The following is a 16,000-nucleotide window of genomic DNA, read 5'->3' on the forward strand; positions in this document are numbered from 1 at the left end:
AGTGGAACAGTGTAGCGTGTGACATATACATGGCGAACCAGAAAATGCTGCCTTCTTCCATTCCTACCCACTGGCTTACATCCTGGAGTCTGAGCTCCACTACCCCTTGTCACCTTCACCTCTTTGTTCTCTTATTTTGGCCCTTTCTCCAAGCATGTCTCCATTCTGGGTGTTGCTCAGCTGCCTGTTGGCCATAGACTATGACAACAGATCACAGATGCTTTCAGAGTGTGGCCAATATGTTGTCTCTCTCCTTCTAGGTGCGAGTTGGAATAATAGAGTGCCGGCAGCTGCAAGAAAACAACATCAAGCCGGTGGTCAAAGTCTCTATTGGGGATTACGTGTTCAGGACGAGAATTAAATTTGGGATCAGCCCCTACTACAATGAGGTTGGTATTCTGTGAGCTTTCGGGTGGCATGCACAAACACTGTCCTTGGCTGACAGGGGCTTTCCTGTCTGGGGCTCAAATGAAAAAGTCATTGTACAGTAGAAGGATCTTAGGACTTGAAGGTGCTGGCTTGCTAAGAGGAATATTTGGAAAGGCACTATGAACCGCCTGCTTTCCTAGAATGAACACACTATGAGGCTGCTTGCAGTCATTTCTGCAATGTTGGGGAACCTGTGGTCCTCAAGACATTGCTGGACTCTGTCCCTCGTTAGCCCAAACCAGCATGGTCTATGCTCAGAGATGATGGGAGATGTAATTCAACAACATCTGGGGGACAACATGTTTGATACCCCTGCTGTAGAGGGTAAGAGGAACAGCTTTCCTCCTATCTACAGTCCAGCAGCAATAGCTCAATAACTATACAAATCGAGTGGAGGAAGCCAGTTGGACAGAGGAAAGCTACTTTCCTGGTCCAATATAAGTAAATGGTGTTATTGTCCAGACCATCGTCAACTGCAATCCAAAGAAAATGAAAGAGAGCCTATAGCTCATTGGTAAAGCAACAAAGGAAGTGATCTTATATCACGTCAGCCCATTGGTCCACCTAGCTCAGTAATGTCAACACTGACTGGCAGCAGCTCTCCAATCTTTCCCGTCCATACCTAGATATGCCAAGGATTGAACCTGGGATTTTTTGCACTCATAACATTCTCTGTCACTGAGCTTAAGGATAAAATAAATTATTATTATTATTATTATTATTATTATTATTATTATTATTATTATTATTATTATTAAATATTTATAATATGGGTGGCTTCAAACACACATTTAAAATAAATAAATAATAAAACATCAAACATTAATATTAACAACCTGTTCATGCAGATATCCGATCCAAACTGGTGTGTTCAGTTAAACAGTTTCCTCCCTCCTCCATTTAAATAACAGACAGGAAAAACCCTTTCTTGCCTGGGATAGACAGGTCAATGGTTTGGTTCAGCATAAGGCAACTACATTTGTCCAAAATGATTAGATATGATTGGGAGACTAACCAATTAACCTTCAGTCGCTCAAGCAGTTGGGACCAGTTGGAACTGATGAAAAAAATCTATCTGGGGATGTGAGAGTTAAATGCTCACACCTTTGCTTTTGGGGACTCTTTTGATTTTGATATGCTTCTGTAAAGGAGAAGTTTTTTAAAAATAAAATATTAACATAAGAACATAGGACTAATCTTCTGGGTCAGGCCATTGGCCCATCTAGTCCATCATCCTGATCTCACAGTGGCGAACGAGGGAGCAGAGCTTGATCACAAGAGTAGCGCTCTCCCCTCCCATGGTTTCCAGCAAGTGGTATTGCTGCCTACAGCTGTGGAGGTGGAATAAAGCCATCATGACTAGGAGCCATCCATAGCCCTCTCCTCCTCCATGGATTTTTCTAATTCTCTTTTAAAGCCATCCAAGCTGGTGGCCATCACTGCCTCCTGGAAAGCAAGCTCCATGGCTTGACTGAACACAGCATCTCCTTCGAACAATATTCTATTTTCTTTACCAGCACATAAAACAACTGTTTTGGAGGGGATTCAACAACATGCATGATGGTGGTATCATCTTTATGGTCCTTTTTTGCACCTGCTGAAGACAAGTCTATTCACCCAGACCTTTTAAAAGACATACATTTTACCTCTGGGCCACTCTATTTATAACTGAGTTTTAAATTGTGCTTCTGTGTTTTGTTTTTCTTGTTGTTTTATTAGGTTTGTTTTGGTTTGCTTCCTGTGAGTACCCAGAGAACTCTTGTTATAGTATAGCTGCATAAAAGTAGAAACTAAATACATGAATGATTACTCAGGTAGAATGCCCTTTAATGGGTTTGAAGCTGTAACAAGGACTTTACAATATTGCCTCTGCTGCAAGGTTGTCATCTTACTGCAGCCATAGGCAACCTCGGCCCGCCAGATGTTTTGGGACTACAATTCCCATTAACCCTGACCACTAGTCCTGTTACCTAGGGGAAAATCTGGTGGGCTGAGGTTGCCTATGCCTGTCTTACTGAAACCTGGCTACCTCTCTTCTTCATTTACATTTGTTTGATTTTCCTTAGACATTCGTTCAGACTTTTGATGAGAGACCTATGCAACTTTTTGACCAGTTCATTGACATCCAGGTGAGAAAGCGACATCTTGTCCTTCCTTTTCAACAGAATCCCATGTCCTCAAGAGTAGCCCATGTGGTGCTCTCCAAAGGCTGCCAGGCTCCAGCTCCTAGCAGCCCCCAAAGTCTGGCACAATAGGAGTTGGATTCCAGCAACCTCTGGAGGACAAAAGGTTAGACACGTCTTGCGATTGCATTACCTTGTGATTCTTGTAAAGAAGCAGCAAATTGGGTTGTCGGCAACTGGGGCCACATTAGCACCATAAATTTGAAGCACTATCGTGTCACTTTAAACAGCCCCAAAGAATCCTGGGAGCTGTAGTTTGCTAAGGACACTGAGAGTTATTGGGAGACTCCTGTTCCCCTCACAAAGCTACCATTCCCAGAGTGCTTTAACAATCAATCCCTCTTCACAGGGAACTCTGAGAATTGTAGCTCTGGCAGGCTTCATTCGGACTCAGGGCTGATAACCTGGGTTGCAGAACTGGCAATTTTGTAAAGGAAGAAGCAGGCCAGACGTAAAGTGACTTCTAGTCCAGAATCTTCAGAGAGTCTTAGTGGAACAAGGAGGCAGGAGGAGCCGTAGCAGAAACTGAGGAGTGGATACAAAAACAAACACAGAGATTCCCAAGCATATAGGAACAAGGCCATCCCACCACCGTCCCCAGCAAGTAGCTAGAACCTTGTCCTCCAGCCACATCCTCAGCTAAACACTGCAAGGTCCCAGGGTCATTCATCGCAGCTCCAAGGAACCTGGCCAGGTGAGAGGTTGCATGAGCTGCTTCTGAGACGTTGCAGGCTGTGGGCACTCTTTGCCACTCCCCAGCCACGCTTCCTTCTCACAAGAGGTCACAACACCTAAAAGGCCACAAATGACTGTTAAGCAACTAGGTTGTTCCACTCAGAGTAGACCCATTGGAATTCCTTCACTTGTTAGGCCACATTCGCACCATACATTTAAAGCACTACAATACCACTTTAAACAGTCCTGACTTTCCCCAAAGGGTTCTGGGAGCTGTACCATTAAGGGTGGCATTAAGGAGACCCCTCTCCCCTTCACAGAGCTATAATTCCCAGATTTCCCTGAGGAGAGGGATTGTTAAACCACTGTAGGAACTGTAGCTTTAGGAGGGGAATGGGGGCCCCTAACAACTCTTGGCACTCTTAACAAACTACAGCTCCCAGAACCCTTTGGGAAGCCAGGACTGTTTAAAGTGGTATCATGACACTTTATTATGTAGATGTGGGCTGAGAGAGCTAGCAGGGCAAAAGCAGGAGACACCCATTCCTGGGAATGAGGCCTAAGAAGATGCCATCAGGCAGGGGAACCAGAAATAAGGATAGAAAACCAACACACCATTGCCCAAGTGAAGTCCAAGCTTGACCCTGACACTTTTTGTTAGCTCTTTCAAATCAGGAACATAGGAAGTTGTCTTGTATCAAATCAGGCTACTGGTGTATTTCTTATACACTGGCTGGCAGCAGCTCTCCGGGGTTTCAAACAGATGTCTTTCTCAGCTTTACCTGGAGTTTCCTGAACCTGGGACTTTCAGCAGGCAAAGCAGGTAGTCTCCCTCTGGACTGTGGCCCTTTCCCCGCCTAGCCCGACGGTAGGCAAGTGTGGTGTGTACACCAGAAGAAGTGGTGTGGGCTGGTGGCTCTTGAGTCACCTTCCTCCAGCTTCCATTGATTATGTTTTCCATTCTTCCGCACCCTCTGCGCAGACAGTTGGTTGTTGCTGGGTTGCCTGTTTTGAATTTTAAACTCTTAAATCTATTCCTTTTCCTCAGAGATACAAAAGAAGCCCCAATGCAAGTGGTAAAAGGATAACACAGCTGCTAAATGTATCTCACTTAGACTAGGGGCAACCCATGTGGTGTGGTGCCCTCCATATGTTTTGGGTGAGGGTGCATCACCTAGTCCAGTACCAGCAGCATATTCAGGCAGCGGCGTAGCGTGGGTTATCAGCACCCGGGGCAAGGCAAGTAATTTGCGCCCCCAAACCCGGGGCAAGGCAAGTAATTTGCGCCCCCTAACCCCTAACCATGGTCATTAATACTGACGGCTCTACTCTGGGGCAAACGTCGTGGTGACTACTGCCCTCCGTGGTGTTGTTTTTGCAATTAAAGGACCCCTGCCTCAAATAAAGCATCTTGGGGATTGGGGACTGGGATTTGCCAAGGGAGCTGGAAATTGCAGTTCAGTGGCGGGTCAGGGGGAGAGGGTCCCTTCCGCGTCTGGGTGCCGCTGGCCCCTTTGCGTCAAGACGCGCGTCTTTGGGCGTCGCGGCGCAGCCTTCTCAGTCCCCCTCCCCGGCCCGGCTAGTCCCGACGCGGCTTCTTTCTGGGGCGGGGAGGGGGCTTCTTTCTGGCGCGGGGAGGGGGCGGCTCTGGGGCCAGTGCGTCGGCCGGCCTCCGGCGCGGGTGAGGGGGGGCCGTCGGGGCGGGTGGGCGGTCTTGGCGCGCAGGCACTAGAGCGCCGCAGATGGTGCGTTTGGCGGGCTGCGCGCGTCCAGACAGCGACCCGAGCCTGGGCGGTGTGGCGCTTGGTGCCGGAGCCTCCGCCCGCAGCGCCCCGTCGGGAGACCCGGCCAGAAGGAGCCTCGAGCCGGCTGTCGGACGCGGTTGAAGCAGCCAGGGCGGCATGGCAGGCGGCGTGCACCCCCTGCACCCCCCACGCTACGCCACTGCTCTCTGCCCCACCGCCAGGCTTCGGAGCAGCCTTCCGAAGGCTGGCGGCGGGAGGAGGTCTCTCCGCCTGGACAGTGGGGTTCCTGCTTCCTCAAGGAGGGCCGGCCAAACGCGCCCCCCCCAAATGTTGCGCCCGGTGCGGCTGGCACCCCTGGCACCCCCCACGCTACGCCACTGTATTCAGGGCACCCCATTAGAGGGTGGAAGTCTCTGTCCAGAAGCCAAGCATGGGCAGGCGGGCCTTAGAGATTCCAGCAAATGGCCTTAGCATGGCCACCTCAGTAGCTTGGTGTCTTGGAGAGGCCAAAGTCCTTGGCATAACCCTGAAAATGTTTCAGCCCTCCGGCAGCAGGCTAGGACAAATATACACCCAATGCCTGAGCCAAAATTCCACCTACTTCTGTAGTCAATAAAGCTGTGGCCATTTTTAATCCAGATTGTTGTCTGGTTGAGTTTATTTTATCACTCCTTGTTTTAGTCACTGCCTGGGGGAGAGTGGAGTTGCAACTGAGGCCACAATTGCCTCTTACTCAGACCAGACACAACCAGTGTGGTGGGGGCCCCTCCACATACAGTATTTTGGAATTCAGCTCCCATCAGCTGAATCAGTGATCAAGGATGATAGGAATTGTAGTCCTCAACATCTGGAGGCACTGCATTGCCAACCCTATACTAGATGAACAAGGCAGCTTTGTGGGAGGGGAGGGGAATTTATGTGTGTTTCTTTTTTAGGTGCTGAACTCCAAGGCAATACGGGCCGATTCCCTCATTGGGGTCTTCAGGGTGAGCGGATGCAATTTTGGCTGATATCTACAGAGAGGCAGAAATCAAGAGGTGCCTTCCTGCTGGTGATGCTCAGTGGGCCTGAACTCAGGACTGGGCCTTGAGCTGCTCTGGGCTGGCCCCCAAGACAAGGGAAAGAGTCTTTTTTAGAAGTTCTGATCTCTCAGCCAAGCTTTTGACATTCATTCATTGTTTGTTTGTTGTTTTACCACCGGTAGCACTCAACATCTGGCAACATCCAACACTTAAACAGGCTCTATTTATGGCATCTAATTACATTAGAGCAACAACTACTAAATGCAATGTTATATTAGGGTAACGTTTGCCTATAAAGGCATACATCAGTGAAAATGCCATACAAAAATGCATTTCCATAGGGGAGAGTGCTTGCAAACATGTCTATATTTGTCAAAACTGCATTTAAGAATTAGGGAAAATTCACACTAATTGCTGCAGAAATGTGAAGAACTGAATTTAAGATTAGAAAAAGGAGAAACTTAGAAAACCAGAATTTGTAAATCCCTAGTCCCAGCTCATACCTTGGGTTGGTTTCCTTGGAGTGAAGGCCACGGAAGGCTGATGGTGATTTCTGTGGTAGAAGGTTTATAAACACAGGCTGAGCATGTTCTGGAAGGTTTACAGCATTAATCTTCCAGCTGATCATCTCTTCCTCCTACTTTAGGTTCCTGGGGTGGGTCACCAAAGCCATAGCTTTGGATTCTTGCAGAGAGCAAGTCGGGCCTCTGTGTCTCTTCTGCAGCTCCAGCCCCCAGACGGCCATTCTCCTGTGTCCTTTTCCACACAGAGATATCTTGAAGACATCCCCTTTAGCCAGGGAGAGGGAGGGAGACACACCCTCTTCCACTGACCACCCAGAAGAGCCTCCAGAGATTTAGAGTTTCTGTGACAACACATTAGCATACATTACAATACAGATACTTAATAGACCTGCCTATGCTATTTCCTTAATAAAGAAGCATTTGACCATTTTAGCAATCTCCCCTATTCCTGTGGAACCCCATTTTAGTTATAAAATCACAGGATTGGAAGGGAACCCCACCTCCCGCAAAAAGGAAAAACCACCACAATTTAATCTAACCACAAACTCTTTGCAATATTCTGAATTGCCCTGAAATTTTCCCACAGCTCAATTTTTCCTTTCCTTGACAATTCCTGTAACTCCTTCTGTTTTTCTCTCTCTGCAGATTGAGATCGGGCTTGTGTATGAATCTCCAGGTACTTTTGTCTAGAGCCCAGTGGCGGGTTTGAGGGCTCTTAGGAGGCAGGGTGTCCAAGACCCTTCAGCCACTGTTCCCTTCCTCTGCCCTCCATTGGGCTTTGTGCTCCATCCTCACATCACAAGCCCCATGGATGTTTTTGGTGTCAGATCCTGTTAATTGTCCTACTGGTTGTTTTGTGCTAATATGCTTTTTATATTGTAGTGCATTATATTTGTATTACATATTACAGCTGTTGTGCTACTACTATATTTAAATTGCCTATTTTCTATGTATATTTGTGGGAAATGAAATGTAAACCGGCTATTGTAGGACATGGGATGGTATTACTACGCTATAGGGCCCGTCAGATTTGAGTATATGGTGATGGCAATTGAAGGCAATTGAGAGTGAGAGCTAGTGAGGCAATGTAAGCAATCGGATTAACCCAGTGGCGTAGCGTGGGTTCTCAGCACCCGGGGCAAGGCAAGTAATTTGCGCCCCCTAACCCGTGGATTTTAGCACTCCAGTCTCTTCCGCGCCCCCCCCCATGTTGCGCCAGGTGCAGCAGGCCCCCCTGCACCCCCCACACTACGCCACTGCTCCCACCACAAGTCTTCAGGACAGCCATCCGAAGGCTGGCGCGGGGAGAAGGTCTCTCCGCCCCACCGCCAGGCTTCGGAGGAGGTCCGAGGACAGTGGGGTTCCTGCTTCCTCGAGGAGGGCCGGCCAAACGCGCCCCCCCAAATGTTGCGCCCGGTGCGGCCGGCACCCCTGGCACCCCCCACGCTACGCCACTGGATTAACCTTTTCACAAGGAGTGCCTAAAAGAATTGGAAAAGGAAGCCCTCATCAACAGGGCCAAAACCATTCATGGAAACTTGTGAAAAGTTTCAGCTCAGACCTCAGATTTAGGGCTTGACAGCTTATATTACCTACAGAGTAAGGAAAGAGGGACTCTGACCAGGTCACACAGTTTTATATTGACGTTTGACAAAAAGGAAGCATCCTTGTGATACTGTTACTCGTAGCAACTCCCCTGCGAGGACTTTTCAGTTAAGAGAAAAGGTGAGCAAGAGGTGAAATGACAGAGGTGTCTAAAATGATGCCTGGCCTGGAGAAAGTGGACAGAGAAACGTTTTTTCCCCTCTCTCATAACACCTGAACTCATGAACAACCAATGATGTTGGAAGATTCAGGACAGATAAAAGAAAGCCCTTCTTCACAAAGCAGTTAAACAGTTAAAATATTGAACTGTGGAACTCACTCCCACAGGAGGCAGTGATGGCCGCCATCGAGGATGGGGCAAATCCATGGAGGAAAAGGCTGTCCTTGGCAATCAGTGGCTGCCGGCCATGATGACTATGCTCTGCCTCCAGGGCTGGAGGCAGCAAGGCCTCTGAAGACCAGCTGCTGGAAACCCCGGGGGGGGGGAGAGGGCTCTTGGGCTCGGGTCCTGCTTGCAGGTTTCCCACAGGGATCTGGCAGGCCCTGGTGAGAACAGGATGCTGGCCAAGCCTGATCCGGCAGGATCTTCTAATGTTTTTAAAATGAATGTCTGTCCACAATTAGATGGCACTTCTGGATGGTGTGAATGTTGGCTCTTGTTCTTTTCCCTAGGTCATGCTCTGATGGGCAAATGGCTGAGCCTCTATGACCCAGCTAATCTCAATGCTGGACTAAGGGGCTATGTGAAAGTTAACCTCTGTGTCCTTGGAGCTGGAGATCAGGCGCCGGTAAAAATCTTTACATTACAACATCTTCACCACCTCAACAGAGGCTTGTCACGGGCATTCAAGTTCATGTGATGCCATTGGCAGCTATTAAAATGATGGGGTGCCTTGTTTGGATAATGGAATAAAGCATCATTTTTCAAGACTGGTAGGTCAGACGCCAACTTGCTAAATGGTTTAGTAGAGCAGGACAGGCTGACTAGACAAGCAGAACTCTTGGTGGCCTTGTACCAGCAGCCTAAATAGGAAGAACTTGGGATTTTAGCAGCAACATTCTTAAGAAGATAAATATTATCTATACCTGGGTCCTGCTACAGGATGCCAACACCAGCTCAGTTGATAGCTCAGTTAGTTAGAGTGTGGTGTTGAGAACATCAAGGTTGCGGGTTCAGTAAGGGACAGCTGCATATTCCTGAACTAGGTGATCCTCAGGATCCGTTCCAACTATGATTCCATGATTCTACTATGTGGGGTGCCCACCCAAATTCCTATGCCAGGCTGGGATGGTGGATATGGAGTGTTAGACTTATTCCTGTGGGGAACAAGGTTCAAACTCCTATTTTGCCCTGAAGCTCAGTGGGTGAATGGGGTCCAGTTGCTCCATCTTGACCTTACCACCTGTCTCGATTTGCACCTGCCCCTACATGAAGAACTTCACAGGAAAGCTGCTTGGGGTTCCCCCACTATCTAAAGGGCCTTTTGGGTAGTAGCACTCCAGCCATGGAACACCCTCCCCAGAGAAGTTCGCCTGAAGCCTGTCTTTTGTTTGTTGTTGCTTTTCCTTCTCTCACCTTTTGCAGATAATTTTAATTGCTCTTGCAATTCTGTGGTCTTTAGCTTTATTTAAGTTTTATTTGTGCCTATATTTGAACTGTTGCAGACTTTTCCAGGAACATGAACAAGCAGCGGAAAAAGACCTATAATTAATTCATTACCTTACCTCATAAGGTTGTTTTGAAAACAGAACCATGAATTCTACTCTGAGTACCTGGCCAAATCAAAAAGGCCCACCTTACACCATTGCCTGCCCCCATGTGGCCCTCATGTGTGGCTCACCACAGGAAGAAGCTACAGGACAGCAGGTCCCACATGCCAGATCTACTGTTTTCTTGGGAGACGGCATGCCTGTTAAACTGGGTTGAGTTTTCCACAGCTTTCCTTGCATAACTGTGGGCTGGTTCCAACATTGCATTTGTTCCTGCTACAGGGTTTGTGCTCCTTTTGCAGCTGCCACTGAAATGAACACAGAAAATGCCCTGTTTGAATCTGAAACTCCCTCCGTGTTCTGTAGGGATGATCTGTGACAGCTTTCACCCACCTAGGGCCCTCCCGATATTTGAGACTGAAAAAGGATTATGGGGAAGGGAGCTCCCTGACAGAGCACCTGCTTTGCTTGCAGGAAGTCCTGCCCCCCCCCCCCCCGGCATCTCCAGGTGGGGCAGGGAATGTCTCCCATCCAGAGTCTTGGGAGCCATTGCTGGTCAGTGTGGACAACACTGTGCCAGGTAGGCCAATGGCCTGATCCATGACAAGGCAGCTTCCTGTGTTCCCATCCATCCCCACCAGCACAGCTGGGGCAGGCTGCGGCTGATGGGGGTTGTGAGCCAAAAACATCTAGAGGGCCACCAGCCACATCTGGGTCACAGGTTTAAGTTGCGCCTTTCTCTTCTCCAAGGATGCAGCCCATTTGCCAGACAGTGGCGATTTGGAAGCCAACCTCCTGCAGGCAGCAGTAATGCCAGCAGCACGCAGAGCCATGCTCCAGCTCTTTGTATACCGAGCAGAAGATTTGTCTCCAAGTAAGTTTGCGCTCTCTCGCTCTCTCTCTCTCTCTCTCTCCACACACACACACACAATATTACTTCTGTTTGGCCGGTGCTTTCTAGGCACAAGTTTGAGAAGTTTTTCGTTTGCCCATCTGCTTTCCCCAGAAAACTCACTGTTTACTGCTGAATCAGAAGAAACCCCAGTCGGGTTTTTGAGTATGGGTGTTTGTTCTGATTCAGCAGTAAACAATGGACAAAGGAAAAACCTCTTGGTGACTCTGCATCTCTGTACCACACTCAAAAAGTGCCCTCTTTGTCACAGTGGGGTGGCAGTGCCAAACCAAAATAGAGACAATGGCCCCTTTCTCTTTTTTGTCTTTTTCTATAGAGAGACTGGTTTTATTTTGCAAATTGCAGCACAATTATTTTTTTAAAAAGTTACAGATCTCATATAGACCAAAGTGATAACCATTAAGATCAGTAGGTGTAGCTTGGTCTCTTGGTGACACCCGGGGCGACTCGCACCCACCGCACCCCCCTTCCTCCCCCCCAGGAGGTTTGGACAGGTGAAAATAGACAAGAGCTTAAGGGGCAGCTTCTGGGAGGGTCTCTCCCTTCCTGTGTGACTTAGCATTTTCAGAGCACTGAAAGTGGCGTGAGAATGGGTTAGCTTCCTGTGCTGTACAACAAGGATGGGGAGCCCTTTTCAGCCAGGGAGCCACGTTTCCTTTGGGGAGCCTTCTGCCTGGCAGCCGTGTGCCAGGGTCCCAGGGAAAAGATGGTGGAGCAGTGGATATAAATGTTGCCTTTCTATACTAGGCTGTTTTTAAACAAAGCTATGTTTTTTTAAAAGCTATGTAACAGATTTAAGCACCACAAAACTTCCCGCCCACAAAAACAAACAAACCACACACTTATTATGCACAAATGTTTGAAGTAGCCCTGGTCAGTGGGGGGAAGTCTTTGAATTTTTCATATGCATTTGCAATTAATTAAGTACCTAGGGTAGCAGTAGGACTGGGATGTCCTTTCAGGAGCTAAGCCCACATCCTTCCCCACGTGTTGCTATGACTTTGCCTCGGTCTTTGCAATATGCCAGGCTTTATAAAGAACTTAATGAGCTTTGCTGCTTTTTGAAAGCAAAAATGCTTGTTAATTTTTAATTTCAGAAATTCTGGTGCCTGGGCTGGGCCAGACAATGGAGTCCCAGTTATACTGGTGGGTCAGAGAGTGAGGATAATAGCACAGTTTTGCTCTTGTGTTGGTGGACACAGTGGACTAAGCCTTTGCTTGTGAAGGGGCAGGGGGAGAAGGCAATAGCCGAGGAATCGCCTTAAGCTTTGTCCTGGCTTAAGAACAGAAGAAGAGCCCTGCTGAGTCAGGTCAAAAGCCCATTCTGACCCAGCATTCTCACAGTGTCCAACTGGATGTTTGTGGGAAGCCTGCAAGCCAGACCTGAGTACACTAGCGCTCTCCACACCTGCAATTCCCAGCAATTGGTATTTAGAGACCTACTGTCTCCAACCATGGAGGGAGGACATAGCCACCGCGGCATGCCTTGCAGTGGTGCATTCGTGTGCACGCATGGCCTCCACAGTTCAAGCATGCACAGTAAGTAAAAGTGCTTCTTCTGACCTTTTCTCAAAACTTGAGAAACAGGATAATCGCTGTTGTTTTTTTTTAAATTTCAACTGGCAGCTTTTTGGCTGAAGAACAAGGGGTGGTAAAAATGATTTACTTAAATTGATTTATTTAAATCAATAAATTTTTCAAAAAAACAAACCCAACAAAACAAAACAGAAACCCATAGCTACTCCAATTTCCATTTTTAACATAGAACATTCAAATAAGTGTCTCAGAGGTCAAAACACAGCCAGACAAGAGTTTGTTTCTGTTAGGCTATTATATGAGTGAGAGGGCTTGAATCTTTACTTCTAAATGAAATAGGTTGATAGTTCAGATTCATGTTCCTCCAGGTTCCCTTATGCGGTCAACACATTCCCATTAGAGCTGTCTAGCAGATAAGAGAGTAAGGAAGGGCTAAGTTCAAATTTCGTCTTTATGTCATTGGTGGCCTCAGACAAACATAGTTTGCCAACCTGAAACACCCACCCACCCTGGTAAAATGGGATCATCAAAAAAGATTTAATAGGGCTCTTACTTTCCTCAACAGTGCAGAGCAACATGGATGTTGATCCCACTGGCGGTTCAGTTGACCCTTCTCTGGAAGTTGATTTTGCAGGGAAACTGGTATGTGAAATGCAGCCCTAATTATTTTATTCTTCCTTAAAGGAAGACAGTAGCATCTTAAGAAACTAACATCTGCTACTGGCAAACAATACAATAAGGTACTGTATTCTACAGTCTTTGAATTTAGTAGCCTATACAGGCTATGTTAATCTCTAGTAGCATAAAAGGAGGAAAGGGCCAATATTGCAATCCATCCTTGCCTGATTACCTTGAGGCCCCTGATGCTCACCAGAAATAGCCTAGCCAAAGGTTGTTTGCAAGCCTAGTGTTTGGTGGAAATGACAAGTTGCAGTAATGCAAAACAGAAGCAGGGTAACTACTTCCTATTTACCTGGGAACTCATTTTTATGTCTTGCATGGAAAGATGCAACTTGAGAATGACTTGAAAGTGTGTCTAGTACAATTGTCAAAGGGTACATTTTGCAAAACTCTGGCGCCAGTTTGGAAGGAGGCTGACACAGAAACCCAAGCATGCCAGTGACAAGAGTGCCTTGCTGGCAGGTTCTGGTGTTTCCACACAGAGAGAGATTTTCTTCCAGGTAGTGCTTCATTGACACATGCTCAGCCTCAGGCTTAGCTGGAAATCATAGCACTGGACTCACCTTCTGCAGGTGAGCTGCTTCTGGTTGCCATTGGGGACCCTAAGGAAACTGGGGAGGTGGCGGCAAGCAGGTCTCACACAAAGCAATGCACCCTCCTTCCAGCTACCTTCAGCATGGGCTAGGTGCCATTTTTTAGCTACCAGTGACACCTGGGAGCCTGGCTATTAATATCTCTCTAATATTAATATTTTTATGGAGCGCTATCAATGTACATGGTTCATAATTGTGGATGGGGGAGAAATTCTACCTAATTCATATTTCCTGAAATTATACACAAACTAAACTGTAGCTATACTTTGAAATCTGCATCTCTTTGAATTTTGCAATGCAGTTCTCCAACCCCAAGAAATGTGTTCAGAAATGTGTGTATTGGAGGAAAGTGTGCATAAAAATGTATATATCGTTGAAAATAATACCAAAGTGCAGTACACTGTTTTAGAGAAACTTCCTTTAAAAAATGTGTATGCAGTCTTAGTAGAAATGCTGCTGACATTTTGTGGCAAACCAAACTTAAGATCTAGAAAATTATAAACTAAAACCATAATTAAAGCTTCTTACCAATTGAGCTATCCAAGCTGGGGCTAATTAATCAATTATTACATGCCTTTCACCATCAGATCCCAGGGCAAGTTACAACTTAAGGGAGACCCTCTCTTTCTCCCTCACATAGGAGGAGCGTCTTTTTGAAGGCATTACCTGCCACTGATAATAGAGGAACCTATCTTCTAAAGACACGGGAAGTTTGCTTCAGAACCATTGCTTTTATCTATATGCAGATTTAAACAAGAAACTGATTTCTTCATCGACTAAGATGTATTTAATTGAATGACAGCTCTAATCATAATCTGCATAAAAGATGAATAACAATTTAAGTTCCAAACTGACTGACCATGCAACACTGACAATAGCAGGGAGCCTTCTCTTTGCCTTGATCACCACATTGGAGAACTTGCCATGAACCAAAATGAGTCTCAGCCTTCGAAATAAGTCATTGAAAGCTACCAGATCTCAAGGAGTTTGATCAGCTGCTGCTTGCCCACACTTACTCCTGCATCTATAGTACACTCATAGCCTGCAGACAGCAAGAACCGCTGCTCATTCAGTTCTCCAGAGCTTTCAGGCTTGGTTCCCTGCAGCTCAGCCTTACATGTCAGAGACAAGTGAATATACATAATCCTGTTTCATAAGATAGTCATAGGATCAAAGAATTGTAGAGTTGGAAGGGACCACAAGGACCATCTAGTCCAGTCCCTGCAATACAGGAATCTTTCTCCCAACATGGGGCTCAAACCCACAACCATTAGACTGAGAGTCTCATGCTCTACCGACTGAGCTATCCCCTGTCATCTAGAAGTGGGTATCTTACCTGGCACTAGCGTGTGCTGAAAGCTAAGCCCTCTACAGAATGGTGGCTCTTTAGTGACCTGCTCCCTTTACCCACATGTTCAGCTAAAGACCAGAGTTGTGCTCAGAGACGCCAACCCTGTGTGGAACCAGCTGATGTTCTTTCCTATGCAGGTGAGTATTGTTATGCAGAAATGGGGTGAGGAAAGAGAGAGAGCACAGGGGTGCACTTGTGGCTGGGGCTGAGCTTCCTTCCTAGCACTTATGACACCATGTTTCATTGGGGAGGGGAGGGCTAGTTACTTAACCCCCTCTCCTGTCTGTGTCCTCCCAGATTGCAGTCTGCTACTCTGTCCTATCAGGATGAAATGTCTTCTACTGTTTACTGTTTACACCACTGACATGCAAACCCTGGCTCTGGCTCAGTTTGGAATTGGCCTTCTGGCCCTAAAACCAGAAATTAGCTCAGTCCTTTTGCTTTCCAAAATGCAGAATATTGTTAGGTTCCCAATAACAGCAATAGAAGCCCAAGACCTCAGCCACCACCTCTCCCTCATGCAAACTTTACTTAGCTGCTGTAATGGCCTCCATTTATCCCTGATGCCTGGGGTGCTGAAATGGGAGCATGTTCATTGGTATCCCAGGTGCAAGGAGATTTGGGACGTGTCAATTCCATGGCACCTGAACTTCATCACTGATTACTTTCTGATCTGCACATGCCTAACCGCTTGTTTTATTTTCTGAGCTGGAGAAGAACTTCTCTGGGACACATGGGCATTAGGAGCATGAGAAGTTCGTTCCCTGAGCTGGGTAAAACTAATCATACAGCCCATCATCTCTAACTTACATCGACTGAAGCTGGGCTCTGTTATTTGGTCATGTGAGATGGTGATGGAATCTTAGGTGGTCCATGGAGCACAGATGCAGAGAGGTTTCCTTACCAACTTGCCTTTTCCTTTGCAGATGCCTTCCATGTGTGATCTAATCAAACTCAGTGCTCTTGAAGGGTGAGTGCTGCCAGTGCACCTCAAATGCGGGACAGTATCTAGGCCATATACTATGCCCCCCAA

At 47.0% G+C, this 16,000-nt stretch overlaps 1 protein-coding gene across 1 annotated transcript in view; it reads left to right on the forward strand.

Moving 5' to 3' along the window:
• The window catches only part of FER1L5 (fer-1 like family member 5), a 150,262-nt gene that overhangs the window by 66,314 nt on the left and 67,948 nt on the right, over positions 1-16,000 (forward strand). Inside the window, exons 12-20 of the mRNA XM_081200890.1 lie at positions 261-389; positions 2,496-2,558; positions 5,968-6,018; positions 7,224-7,254; positions 8,856-8,971; positions 10,644-10,767; positions 12,908-12,984; positions 15,036-15,104; positions 15,894-15,937. Of these exons, the coding sequence (XP_081057016.1) occupies positions 261-389; positions 2,496-2,558; positions 5,968-6,018; positions 7,224-7,254; positions 8,856-8,971; positions 10,644-10,767; positions 12,908-12,984; positions 15,036-15,104; positions 15,894-15,937 (704 nt within the window). The remainder of the gene's footprint in view (positions 1-260; positions 390-2,495; positions 2,559-5,967; positions 6,019-7,223; positions 7,255-8,855; positions 8,972-10,643; positions 10,768-12,907; positions 12,985-15,035; positions 15,105-15,893; positions 15,938-16,000) is intronic.

Source organism: Podarcis bocagei (genome assembly GCF_964188305.1).
Source record: "Podarcis bocagei genome assembly, chromosome: 7".
Classification (NCBI taxonomy): Eukaryota; Metazoa; Chordata; class Lepidosauria; order Squamata; family Lacertidae; genus Podarcis; species Podarcis bocagei.